Source organism: Cryptomeria japonica, chromosome 6, assembly GCF_030272615.1.
Source record: "Cryptomeria japonica chromosome 6, Sugi_1.0, whole genome shotgun sequence".
NCBI lineage: Eukaryota > Viridiplantae > Streptophyta > Pinopsida > Cupressales > Cupressaceae > Cryptomeria > Cryptomeria japonica.
Window position 1 is genome coordinate 405,776,680 of NC_081410.1, and position 15,222 is coordinate 405,791,901.

Sequence of the window (15,222 nt, forward strand, 5' to 3'; positions counted from 1 at the left end):
AGGGGGAAGGGCTATAGGATTCCTCACTAGGTACACCCCCTCATATGGATGGCAAAGGGCCACAGGAGGCCAAGAGGGATGGTATATCTGCTCTTGGGCCTAGGGTAGAGGATTGCTTCAAGCACCCTATCATGCCTCCTTATCCTAACTCTCTTAAGATTGAATTCTGTTAATGAATTAGATATACCTTATGTTTAAATTAATGTTCCTAACCCTAGTAGGAAAGATCTATGCTTTTGATTTGAAATAATATTTCTAGTAGGAGAGATCTATTTTATGGATTATGTTTCAGTGATTACCTAATGTGTTTGTAGGGTCTCAACTAGGTAAATGATATCACTAACTCTATTCTATTTCTTGTTTTACTTAGAATTGTGATTTAGGGCAAAAACTAGGGCATTTACAAAAGGGAACATTACAATGCAGAATATATAATGTTTGGTTTGAGTTACAACCATCAACAAAACATGTAGAGTGGGTGTTCCTTGACATTCATCACCATAATTCCATTGATGTCACGATATTAAATATTTAAAACAACTAGAAATGTTTAATCATAAATGATTGTCAATAGATTGTGTCATAAATGATATTGTGGTCATAGCATTTTCTTCTTGTCCTTTTGAGTATAATTTTTGCCTTTGTGTATGCTTTCAGATTGTCTTTTATCATTTTGAAGATATATTGGACAACTTAATGGTTTTAAATGACTTAAAAAAATCAATTGTTGGAATTGTTTTGAAGGATACTTGAAGCATTTCTTTTGCAAAAATGTGTGAAAGTGAAGATAAAATATAAAAGTGCAAGATTAGGAGCGTAATTAGACAAATGATGGAGGAATAAATTTATGATAATATCTATAGGAATTATGGTTTAGATTTAAGATTTGGTACGAATTGAAGTAGTCTAAACAAGGAAATGATATTTGAGTGCATGTAAGATGATCTTGTTCCATGGTGTTGATTGGTAAGGGAAGTGATCTTTGAGCCCTGAAGTTATAGTTGGGGCCAAAAATTAGAAGGAAATATTGGTTTACCTACAAAAGGAGATTTTGCTTGTGAGGGACTTAAAAAGATGTGAAGGACTTGATTTCTGCATGGGAGGCTTGCCAAATGAATAAAACAAAGTTGCTTGATACTTCCCTATCTCTCACTAGGGCCCAAATGCATGTATCTAATCTACATATTGGATATGGATATAATTCATTCAGATATGGAACAAATACAATATCCAGAAATGTCCCATATTTGGGCCATACTGAGACATATATTTGGGCCATATCTAATATGCCTTGATATGGTATCATACCTTGAAGGCTTGTATTTAGTTAGGGTTATGGTTCATGAAAAACATAAAATTTTGCAATAAAAAAATAAAAACAAAAATTGTTTACATAAATATTCAAATCCATAAAGACACAAATATGATGTAACAAAATAAATATTTAAAAAAAAAATATAAAAACCAAAATATATATAAATAAATAATTTCAATGTCTTTTTTAGATAAGAGTAGAGGGGGTTCTAAATGGATCCTTGCCCATGAAAACAAACTAGATGACAATTACATCTCAAGCATAACAAAGAAAAGCCAAACTCAAGCCCATATAGGGGTGGTGGTAAATAACTAGAACAAGAGGAGAAAGACAATCGATTATCCACAAGCTGAACATTAATAATACCTACAAGCCAAAATTTGGTAGATCAAAAGCTGAAAAGCCATCAAGATAGCTGAGAGGTACCCCATCCACTAATGCCACCGACAACCTTAGAGCCTAAGTCCTCACGTTTTAGCTTACTACACCAACCATCCCCAACGGCCACTACTCGCAAAGGCACCACCTCCTTGTCACCCCCAAGATTATAGAGAGCTTCAAATTTAACACCATGAATATTTTTGAGCTTGTCACAACCCTATTCAACATACCTTCAACCAAAGATGATAATGTGTAAGTACTTGTCACTTGAAAGTTTCTTGATGATCATAAACCTAAGTTGCCGGTTTGGGTTTGGGCACCGGTTCGGGTTCAAGAACCCGGTTTGTTGGTTCAACAAAATTTTGGAAAGGGGTTTGGGTTCGTTAGTACAAAAACAATGTAAATTATATGTGTGTGTGTGCAGCCAAGAAGCATGAATTAAGATTAGAATGTCACATAGCATCATATAAACAACAAAACTACCATAAATTTGTAATCATAGCATCATGATCATACCATTATAGCATCATATACATCAAGTTCAATATCAAAATAATAATATCGAGTTCAAGTATCATTGTTTCAACAATTGGAACTATTGTTTTAAAGTTTAATCATCAAATGGATTCTCTAAATCATCAACATCATCATTCTCATCATCCTCATCATTGGCACTGACATTAGATGAACCAATGCCAATGCCACTTGCACTTGCACTATTAGTGTTCGTGCTTTTTGAGTCCTCACATGCAACAAGTTGAGAAGAGGAAGCATCCAAGTTAGTATGCTTTGGCTCTATATCCCACATCTTCAACTCCCTTTGCTTGTAGTCATGTTACTTGTATGAAAGGAGACACAAGTTGGAATGCACATATACTAAGTTCTCTGCTCTTTTTGATTGCAATCTATTGCGCTTTACTGAGTGGATGAAAGAAGATGTGCTCCAATTTATTTCTGATGCAGATAAACTAGCAACCTATGAAGACAAAGTAAACAATTAAAGTCATAAAATTACTAGGAACCTATGAAGACAAAGTCAACTATAAATAAAACTTGTGATAAAATAAATATTCATTAATTGTTGAACTTGTGATAAAATTTTGATTGCGAGGGGTTGTAGGTTTTGGAAGCATGTGCCATGGAAGTACCACGAACTATGAGCGTCCTTCCCCTATGACGAAGAGCATCAACACTTAGACCATTCGTGTTCACAAAATTTGTGAACTCATTTGTAATCAAATCTTGCACATCATCTTTAGGGAGAAGAGTCTAAGGAATGCTGCCTTGTACCCTTTGAACACTTCTAAATCTATGGTGCAAGCCTTCTTGGTTGATCAAGAAATTAGTTGCTACAATACTTTGGTGTCAAGGTGTAGGCAAGAAGATGTAAAGGAGTGGTCATCTTATTCCACCTTTCTACAACAATTGCTTGCAATTGTTTGAAGAAAGTCACCTCAGGGTCTTGCTCTTTTGCACTTATGATGCACATCATCTGCTCAAGCATTGAGTCAATGCCATCATAAACCTCTCCAATGCAAGGCCTATCCATCTCAGTGTAGCGAATCATGCTCATAATGGGCTCGGGGAAACTAAGGAGATACTTCACACCAAAGTTGGAAAACTTGGACTCGCCGTGGACTCGGCAGCCCAAAAATTGGACTCGGACTCGGACTCGACAAAGACTTGAGAAAGGAATCGACAAGGATTTGGCAAGAAAACCGTAGTTCTACAAAAATACAAAAATAAATTAAAGCATTTAGAGAACATAAGAGCCATAATTGAAACATTACACTTGCCATATGATCTCCAAACACTCAATATTTGAAATTTCATCATTCATACTCACTTTCAAACTTTAAAATGTATAACAACAACATAAGTTTATAAATGTTTATACTGAGCAAAAAAAGTTTATAAATGTTTACAAAATTACATATAATGATGTGTCCAAATGTGAAAAACAACAAACTACAGACCTGTTTTGAGCAATAACAAATGTCAAAAGCAAGGAAAAGTTAAAAAAAATCAAGTTTTATCCTTGACTGAGCGTTCTCAGCTAGCTTCAAGAGTCCTTCATTAGGACTTGCGAGTCTCGACGCCAGACTCGCTCAAGTCCTTTGCACAGATCTAGGAATCTTTGGCTCGAACTCTCCTAGACTTGGCTCGCGAGTCTGTGGCGAGTTGACTCAGCCCGCCAATGGACTTGCGAGTCTTGGTGAGTCCGCCGAGTCCTCAATCTATGCTTCACACGATCCAACCATGAGTCATCCAATATCCTTTGCCTAATTCTTGTTGCCCTCTCAATGCTGCTTCGCTTCCATATAACCCAATTTTGGCAGATCACCATATTACAAAGTGCCACTTTAACTTTCGCAAGTCGTCTCAAGACGATTGTGTCAGATGCAAAATGGGTCTATGCAACCTATAATAGAAATAAAAGCCAAAATGATTAAAAAAATTAAAGACAAACTATAAAGAAGAATATACATTACACAATTAAATTATGAATATTGAAAATAAAAAAATTAGGAAATGTAAAATTAAATAGCTCCAAAATTGAAAAAGATCTGAAAATTCCTTGAGACATGTGGTTTGTAATGAACATCTAGATGTCCTTAGGCTCTGCATGCACCTCTTTGATCCAATCAATTTTATTCTTAATCTTTTGTAGCATAAGATTGAGTGAGTGGACTGCTCAAGGTATCCAAAGGATATGGTGATAACATTCCTCAACCAACAAACCGACAGCTCTACAATTCTTTGTGTTGTCCATTATGACTTGAACAACATTATGGGGTCCCACTATCTCAATGGCAGAGATGAGAATATCTGCAATAAATTGCCCATCTTTTACCTGACCCTCATAATCCACAACTTTCAAAAACATTGCCCCTTTAGGGGACACCGCTATGACATTGATCAAGGGACAGTTTTTGGAATCTTTCCACCCATCAGAAACAATGGATACACCTGTTTCAGTCCACGAATCCCATAAATGCATCTTCAACCCCCTTGACCTCTCTTTCCAACAAGGTGCCACATACCTTCTCATAACCTGGGCCCTTATACCCTCTTGGAGCTTCATAAACACTTTTCAACATCTTTTTACAATATGGGGAGCGAACAATATTGAAAGCCAACCCATTTGCATATATGCATCTTGCTACATCTTGGTTGGCAATGTCTCGACTCTCATTTTGAAATGCACTTTCTAAAGGCTCCTTTGATCTTTTGCATACAATGGATGCTTCACTTTAAGGCTTAGTTGTGGAAAAAAATGGGTGGTTTTCTACTATAATATTGGGATTAGATGGGGGCTGCATTCCCTTTGAGTTTTTTGAAATGGTTTGATCTAATCTACGAGCTTCTCTCTCTTCTACTTCTTCATTCTCCCTAATATATTTTAACACTGTATCTTGTGGTATAGGCACACCATTTTTTCCAGGGCGTTTTTTAATGCCTCTTCCTGGTATTTGACACAAATGGCCTACCACCCGAAAATATGAACTATTACGTTCTTTACCACATCCTTGGCATTTCCAACGGAATCCCCCACCTCTTGGAAGCGGTCATATAATATCAACATATTCCATAGAGGAGAATTTGGATCTGATTTCCGTTTTTGTTGGTCATTTGTGCTTATGGAGGAAGATGTAGATGCCATTCTAGTTCTTGTGGCAAGAAATTTTATGAACACATTCAAAAACAAAAACCAAAGAATGGAAAAAGAATAGGTACACTAAATAAATAATGTTTCATGTTTGTGAAACAAAAATGGTTGAATCTTTAAAAAAAAAACTTGACTCTTTTAGCCAATGGAAGCTTGCAAATGAGTAGGAATGAAGCTGCAACACTTGATCAAGCTTCAAAAATCGATCTTCAACTCCTATTTGATGCTGGCAGCCAAACTTTGCTCAACCTACAAGGAAAAAATAGCTGTTTACAAAGCAAATGAGCAAAAATGTACTTAGTGAATTTTTTAAAAGTCACTTTTAGGGTTTTGTTTCTATTTTTTCAAGTGGCAGATTTCAAAATTTAATTAAATTTTGCAAAAAACAAAACAAAACCATTTTTGGGTGCCCAGGTGTTCGGGTTCGCCCAAGACAAACCGACTTGCCTTGTCATTGACCTTGGCAGGACCTGCAGGCGTACCGGATCAAGATTCGGACTTGGACCGGTACTAGGCACCTAGATAGGCGAACCCTGCAACTTAGTGATAAACCAATAGGTATTTGATCACTAGCAGTAGACCTTGGTGGCAAGAGGTAAGCTTTGCTATATCACAATTAACTACCTAAAGCTCTTCTTTCAAAGTACCAATTTCTGAGTGAAATGCTGTAGGAATACATGGAGCTAATGCACCAACGACATCCCCTACTTCTTCAACACTAGGGCTGTTATGGAACTCTTTGCCCAAAATGGAAAAGAAAGTTATTTTGTGAATAACTCTCTGAAATTATAAGGGTATAAAAGTTATCTGACCCTTGTTTCGAAAAGGGGGATCGGAAAATAAAGGTTATTGTGACTATTCAGTTAAATGGGGGATTAATAATGAAATATTTTTAAAAGAGGAATAATTTTTTTTAATATAAATTTATGATGATGGTTATCCTTACGAAGATCCATATGATGTTGATTGCTGATTTTATTATTTCAATATTGAATGATTATCTATCATGACATTTGAGTTTGATAACTTCGTTTATTATATCCATACTGTGGTATTCTGAACTTATTTTCCTATTAAGGCTACAAATATGTAAATATTTATGATTTTTTGTTTTTACTGTACTGGCATACTCGAACCTAAACCTGAACTGGTATCTTAGAACAGATGGATAGGTAGAGATAAAACCAAATGTCAGAAAGGGTACTAAAAAACTATGTTCCAGTGTCAGCAAACATTATGGAAAAATTGTCGCACTTAGTAGGAAGTTGATGCAATATCATATCACACATACACTGAAATATTGCATTTAATGCACTTCTAAAGCTATGGTCCTCGGTAGCTGTCTTTTTAAAAATGATTATATCTTCCACAAATTGTATTGTTTTATTAAATTTATTTCTTCAAAACGAAAAGAGAATTTTATTTTTGGGTAAGCATATGGAATTCAGAACTCTATTTACACACTTCAATACTGAGTATTGAAATTTATGGTTCCTTTTCAAGGGGTTTGAATTGTCTTCAAAACATTTAAAATAGAAGAAAAGAGGAAATTGTGTTCAATGGACCCTGTGAAACTATCGTATTGTAACAGTATGATCTGTTGGTTTGCTCGAGAAATATCCAATCAGAGTCTATTCTAATAAAAGTCACATTCAAATTTATGTGATGCTAATGTGAAATAGAATATACAAGGTAAACTGTTAGTATGGTCTAATTAACATTCATTCATGTGAAACATTATCTGCAGTCGGTAAGGAGTTGTTGTAATATTGTTGTTGCCTACAGATCTGATGAGGAAAATTTTGTTCCATAGTTCTCTCACACTGCAAAATGTAGGGCTATTATTTTTCCTTGCTGAACCTTCTGTTCTAATTGGATTTTCATCTTGAATTATTCCATTATGGTTTGGCAGCTTCATTGCCACAAATGAGAAAGGGACTTGTTTTGTAGGGAAATATCTTAGAATTGGCTAAGTGAGAGAAACCTAAGAAACCATTTCTGTCCTATTTCTAGGTTGGTTGCTGTGGCAGGCTATCATGGTCATCTTTTATAAGACATCTGAGAAACATAAGAAACACATTCCTTTTTATCATGTTTTGTAATTTGCCATGCTGGGCATTTTGGCCTGCCGTTTTGAATAATAAAATAATCGTACATAAGCAGGGGGCTTTTCCATATTGTTCATAGCTGCTGTCAATAAAATATTTTGGCCTGCTGTTCCAAATCATGAAACAATCCTGTATGTGCATATGATAGCCATGACTTTTGGTTTTGCATAATGAAACAAATGCAGTTAACACATTAAAATTATTGATAATTCCAATTTTTAGCATGAACATGGGATTAGGGTAGTTTATTTTGGAGTTTTGAGATCTTTTAATTCTTAATGGATTCAGTAAAGCATGATTCACATTTATTATGAATCATAATGAAATCATATCATGATGTAATATAATTGACATAGTTTAATGGGTTATTTGTTGAGGCTGCCATATGTGATATATGTTCCCCATCCTTTTTTCTCTTTGTGTTGCTCCAATTTGGTTAGCTTGGGTATTAGTTCTAGTATGAGTTATGTGTTTGTGAGCCACGTGAGATGTTTCAGAAGGGAAAATAACTTTTGTAGTATCACATGAATTATATAAATGAGAGGTAAGAACCAATAGTATGTTTTTCCATTTTTTATGTTAAGCAATAGTGGTAGCTTCTGTGAAGTATGGAAGCTTATTTCATGGTGTGGTTGGTTAATTAAAGATATTTATTCACTAAAAGAGAGCAGAGGGTTTGACTTTTAGAATTTGTTTCTGAATGGAAGTGATTGGTGAACCATGATTATATCTCGATATACAAATGCTGTAATGCAACCACGTCTCCTTCTGTGTTTTTGGTCTATGCATCTGTTTCCTTTTAGATTTTTACATGATCTTTGAAGTTGATGTGAGAGGCTCCTTGAACATCGTGTAGTTACATCTTTGTTCAGATGATTATTTGAGTATCAGGTTTTGAATATATACAGGTGTTCTTGTGTCTGCCTTGAGGATTCTCACCAAAGGTGCCTTGCCACAAGATGTTGAAGGCCTGAGAATAAGTGCAATTTTATACTTCATTGTCAGTAGTGTGCTTATGGGAGTTTGCCTGGTATGCTATAACATGGCAAACCGGCTACCAGTTATTAGGTACTATAATGACTTGAAAGAAAGGGCAATGGAGTCGAAATTTCTGCTGGGAGATACAATTGTCAACAATTCAGCAGATACTGAAGACATGTCTTTCCCAGTAACATCAAAAAATCTCTTTGGTGCTCCTAAAGAGGGAGGTGGACCAAAATTTTGGCACGTATTAAGGCAAACGAAATGGCTAGGAATTGGGATTCTCTTGATTTATGCTGTAACACTATCAATCTTTCCAGGTTACATAACTGAAGATGTGCATTCACATCTTCTAAAAGATTGGTATCCTATCTTATTGATTACTTGCTACAATATTTTTGATCTGGTAGGAAAATCTCTAACTGCGTATTTTATGCTTGAAAGTGCTACAATTGCCATTGGTGGGTCTGTTGCAAGGCTACTATTCTATCCTTTGTTTTATGGGTGTCTTCATGGACCACATTTCTTCCGCACAGAGATTCCAGTTGTACTTCTGACATGTTTACTAGGCTTGACAAATGGTTACTTCACAAGTGTGATCATGATTGTTGCTCCAAAAACGGTGCCCTTACAGGAGGCAGAGACTGCAGGGATCATCATAGTTCTCTTCTTAGTAATTGGATTGGCAATCGGCTCTATTGTGGCATGGTTTTGGGTCATTTGAATGCCTGTGCCTTGGAGGGTTGTGTTCTATTTGTCATGCTACATCTCTAATACTGTTTGACTGAATTGAAAAGGAAGGGACATTCGATATTTAAGGCCCTTCTATTGTTGATGAATAATCAAGAAAATATCTAGTACTCGCTCCAACAGCTGGGCCAGTGTCTGGTTCCTTCCTATTGGTCAGCAGTTTACTGTTTCTTATAATCATGAAAAAAATTGTGATTGCTTCTACTTCCTTCGGTATATAAAATTCATTTGACTTTATGGATGTTCCATTTACATGGACTTGTATAAAAGGGTTTCTTGAAAGTTGTTAATTTTCTTTTAATGTAATATTTTATAAAAGGTTTCATAAAAGTAGGGATAATTTTAGGGGCTAATATTTTTTAGCAGGATATTTTTGCAATTCCCAACTAGAATTTGAGAAGTGAACATTGACCTCAATCACCAATAAAACTGTTTTGGAGTTAAAATAAAGAAAATTTGAGGAAAAAGGACATCCAAACTCGAAAGATATAGGTTTCCTTAAAATTGGGGTCCCCTACCTCACAAGGCATTCCTTTTGGTTTGCTTTATTGCTTGTTGGGAACGTAACTAATATAGGAGGCAACATTAATTTCTCTAATGCTTACAATCTTTATTCCACGTTATTGCAATATATTGTTGATGCAAAAGCTGCAAGAAATAACATTTCTTTTATTGGTTAGAAATCTTAATCTACACTGAAAGAACCTTTGTTCTCGAGTACAAACATTGTAGGAACTGCAGCGAAACTTTGCTTTCTAAATCTCTACTTTCCCTATTTAACAGGGAACTGACCTGTAGGTTACTATTTTCCCCTAAAGATGGGAACTTTTAGTTATTGGGCCATGTTGGTTCATAAGGGCCAACTTCATCCATCAGTGTTCCTTAATAAGGAGTCACGCAATGACATATAACCAGAAAATTGAATAACAGAAGCATAAAACAAATACAGTAGCATGTACAAGTGACTCAAATTGTTTTGTGGTTTCTGGAAGAAGGCATTTTCCGCTTTTAAAAGCTGAAAGAGGTGAGAAGTTTGTCGTACAGGCGTGGTGAAAAGAGAGGTTTTTTTACAGCTATAAGTGGTAAGTGGCAAAAATTGTTACTTTTAATTCATTTAAAATAAAATGGGTGAATTCTTAACCCAATTTATTTAATCTCTTTTCATTTTCTCCATAGCTTCTTATTGTAGGAAACAACCCACGCATTTTCCTCATTGGGGGCATATGTCACAAAAATGAATTTGGAACTCTGTGTGCAGCATTTGATTTTCAAATATTTTGGATAGAACTAAACTAGGGAGAGCTATCATTAAACGATGCTATGTTTTTTGAAGTGTTAAAGTGCTTTTAGGGAAATAAAAGGTGATAGTTTCATTGTTAATGCATGATAGCTTTGGTAAGATAAATGATTGAATGAGAGATAAATGAAGTTTCTCATTCAATCATTTATCCTATCGATTAAACCATTAAGAAAAACTTCAAGCTATTCTATTTGATGATTATTCTTCATCGATAACCATGGCATATTGGTAATCAACGATAGTTATCTAATTAATCATCTATCTTGATCTATATTGGATTTGTTCTCAACAAGTGATTGTTATATTACTATTGGGTGGCATAGTAATGCACCGAACAATGATTAATGAATATAACCATTAGTTAAGTGATCGGTGTCGGTTAACATAGACACCGATTCACTTCGGTTACTTTGCAATACCAAACGCCATCATTAATACCGATTGGCATATCGGCTAAACATGTTAATATGTTACGTAAGTCCCGATCAATATCGGGTTAGAAAATAAGCCATATTTTATGTGATCACCGATTAATATCGGGTTGGCAAATATGTCATATGTTATGTGATCACCGATTAATATCGGGCTGACAAATATGTTTAACACCGGTTGATATTATATACTGAAGGGTGCGATCAAGTAGTGTCTTGATCGGTCATGTCCATAAGACATGACCGGTCAAGGCACTGCTTGATCCTCCCCTCTCATATATGTATCATATGGCATTTGAGAAAAAGGACAGAAAATTATTAAATGCTCCTCTCACCAACCATACAAAAGAAGATAATCAGATTTATCATATAAGTAGACAATACATAGATCAATAAAATATAACTAGAATATATCTTGCATATTGAATTGAGAATTGAACATCATTTACATGGTATCAGAGCCAGGTTAAATCGAACCTGAGGCTGTTCAATTTTGTGGAAAATTCAAACAAGCATATATTCAACATCAAATTTCTTCTAATGGGTTGCGCCATCAGATTTAAAGATCCTATCAGATTTGTTGAAGCAATCAGACAACTCCTCATCTAGTTCAGAACTTCTTTGAGCGTGGCGATTTGGATATCCCGATTGCCTATTCTAATGCAATTTGGATATTAAGGGAGATTGACTCTACTCTCAGGGAATCAACTGCAGTTTGCACATTAAAGAGCCAAGTTCTTTGTGGAATCACTAGGGAGCAATTCTATGTGAATCGAACAAGGCAATAAGGAAGGTTGCAAGTCAAAGTTTGATGGCGGATATGTGTCTCTAACTATCCATAAGATCACAAGAGTAACCAGTGCACTCTGGATGAACACTTGTTCGCAATGCCTTGTTATCATCAAACAACAACGACTGTATGATCAATTGTTGGGCATTCCTACCATGAGACAAGATTATCTTGTCAAGTGCCTTTCTGTACGAGGATGGGTTCGAACATGCCGCATGAAGAGGTCTATCACATTCATAGAGTAATGAAACATAAATTGATGGATATTATCGCACGCTGTGTGAGTATCATCTCCTTCTAGTTGTGAATGGAGCTGAAACCCTTGTGAAGCGATTTGGAACTCTTTTGTCTCAAAGTTTTGCAGAGGCGATGACATAGTACACACCCCCCGTGAACACAGTTACAGATACAGTTGCGCTACAAAGATAATAGATTATGTAGCGTCAAAATACATGAGAGATGATCTTCCATGTTCCAAGCAAACAATGCAAAGCAATGCAAGGTGGAAGAGCAACAACCAGATTGGAAATTATGATCTTCTAAACAAGCTTCTAATTGTTGTAGTTGGTGTTCATGCTCCTAGTCGGTTGGAAAAGAAGGCAGGACATGTTATATTGGCAGTAATGAGTTTATTAGATTGCGAAGCTCGGGTTGGATCATTCTATTTAATAGATAATACATTGACAACTCTAGATGTTGTAAGGTGTATTGAAGATAATGCTATTATAAAAGTTGTAGGATTTTTGCTGAAGTAATACGATGGAGGAAAACAGTTGATAAATACTCCAAACAAATATGAAGATGGAGAAACTTCTCTTCATCTTGTTTGCTTGGTAGGGTCACACAAAAATGTTTCATTTGCTTTTGAGAAGAGAGCTAAAGTAGACGTTCAAGATGACCGGAAACAGACACCTCTGGACGATGCAATTACATGTAGACAAGATACAGTCACAAATATCTTTATGAAACTAGAGCAAATGAATTGGTAGTTCTATCTATTGAACTGGGCATTAACGTTTATCCTTAATGTTGTTTGGCGCTAGCGCCACAACATTGGAAACAATACTCATATATTTGCCAGTCAGAGAGACATGAGAAGCGACGATTTTACTGTAGACAAAACCAATTCGATGCTCTCCTTCCATAGCATGTACAGATTTGTAGAGAAGACTCTTCATTTGAATGAATGGCTGGGAAGATTATTGAGGAAGATCTATGCCACATTGATACTGCTGAGTGTCCTGTGCGTGGCATATGGGCTCAACATCTCACAGATCTTGGTTATGTCAGATGAACACAACAACTAAAATTATGTGTATCAAAGAGCAAACATCAAATGAGATCTAAATCTTCAAGTGCAAAGAATCAGGAATGAACAATTGTTGGATTGCGAGGAAGACTAATAAACAAAGAGATAAGTAATCCATGTTTGATTAATTGTCATGAATTTCATATGTAGTTATTAATTAATGCAATTACATTATGCGTATTATTTGTGAATCAACATTGTTAGTAGGTGTCTGCACACGACAAGCTGCATTTGAATATCTTGTTTCAATTTCTTCAACGTACTATGAGAAACTTGCCCCTTACATACAAGACATCTTTAGAATCACAACAAAAGAAGTTAAAAGTGATAAAGAGCTTGTTTCTCTTTAGGCTATAGAGTTTTGAAGTACTATTTGTGATGAAAAATTTAGGAAGAATATGGAGGGGACTTTAGTGGAGATTTTGAGATTCCGCATTTCCATTCTATAAACAAGTATTTGCTTGCAAAAGTGTAACAGTCTACGAGGAAGCAATGTTGACCGTAGGGGGCCTTGCTCATGCTACTGGTGGTGAATTTGCTAAAATACATGTCAGAGTTCTATAAGTCATGTTTTGCGGGTGATCTTTCGAGATAAAGAAAGGACAAACCAAGAAGCATAAGAGATTTCATTCAAGGGAGAAAGAACTCGATGCTTACAGTCATAGGACTGAGTTGATGGTGGTAAGTATTTATTGAAGAAGAAGAACCCATACAGTTTGTTCTTGCGATCTGGTTCTTCGAAGAGGAGGTCAGATGGTTGATATCAGATTCAGAGGGAGTCTAACATTCCATCAGAAGCAACCTTAGACAAGGAAGTCAGATGGTTGATATCAGATTCAGAGGGAGTCTAACATTTCATCAGAAGCAACCTTAAACAAGGAGGTCAGAAGGTTGATATCAGGTTCAGAGGAAGCCACACCATCATGAAGATATGCTTAATACATTCTTCTTTGTGAGATAGAAGTTTGAGGAGCAAGCCCTTGTTAATACACTCTTCTCTGTGAGTGAAAAGTTTGAGGTGGAGGCCCTTGTTCCACCCTCTAGGAGTAGCCATGGTGGATGCCATTTCATGACTATATTATTAACAAGGATTCCTCCCTAGCTAAGAGGGAATGTTGATATTGAAGTGGCCACCCTTGTGAAGAGACATATGGTGTCATTGAGGACCGACCCCTTTCAAAAGGGTGCCTCCCTCAAATATATAGAAGATGCAAAGTCATTCTCTAATCCATTCAATTCATGTGAAGAGCAGTTTATATATTAGCTAGAGTAGATCGATCCTGTGAAGAAGGCCAATCGGATTTGTTCTTGTGAAATTTGCTTCAAGGAGTGAAGCAACATATATTGGGCCCGTATCTTGCATTATTGCTAGACATATTTGATATATAAAGAAGACATTTTATGCTGGGTTTTTCTCCCTCAAGTAGGAGGGTTTTCCCTTGGAGATCAAACTGAAGATATTCTGACCAAACCTCTTTCTAGAGTAAAGGTTGATCACTTCAGAAAAGGTTTAGGTATGATAGAAAGGTAATATGCTTTGTAATCTGTATTTGCATATCAATAAGATGTTTAATGTGGAAACTTCTTTGTCATGAAAGGACATTTTTGGATTTTATCCCCTGAGTTCATATCTAAGAGGTGACAATCACTCAAGATAATGAACACTTGTATGTAGACATTATAAGGTGACGATCTTATAATGTCCAAACCAGTTATCATGTTGGATTTTTGGTGTGTCATGGATATACCATGATTGTGTTGTGGTAAAACATTTGTATAAGGTGTTTTGTGCACATACCACAACTTGGATAAGATGAGAATTTAAATCCTTCTCATATGATTATCCTTAAGTATTGCGTGTTTAGGCAATGCTGATATCACATGCTTAGGTGATATCCTGTCATCACAAGATTGACGTGATGAACATTTGTATCACGTGTTTAGGTGATACTTCATATCACGTGTTTAGGTGATACTTCATATCATGTGATTAGGTGATATGATTTTCTAAAATGAGAACTTAAATCTTTCTCATATGATTATCCTTAAGTATTGCATGTTTAGGCAATGCTGATATCACATGCTTAAGCGATATCCTGTCATCACAAGATTGATGTGATGAACATTTGTATCACGTGTTTAGGTGATACTTCATATCATGTGATTAGGTGATATGATTTTCTAAAA

The 15,222-nt window shown here is 35.8% G+C and overlaps 1 protein-coding gene across 1 annotated transcript in view; it reads left to right on the forward strand.

Annotated features, from left to right (window-relative positions):
* Positions 1-9,442, forward strand: part of LOC131065845 (equilibrative nucleotide transporter 1) — a 70,193-nt gene extending 60,751 nt beyond the window's left edge. The window contains exon 2 of the mRNA XM_058000486.2: positions 8,383-9,442. Coding sequence (XP_057856469.1) covers positions 8,383-9,179 — 797 coding nt within the window. The 3' untranslated portion in view covers positions 9,180-9,442. The remainder of the gene's footprint in view (positions 1-8,382) is intronic.
* The last annotated feature ends 5,780 nt before the right edge of the window (positions 9,443-15,222 follow it).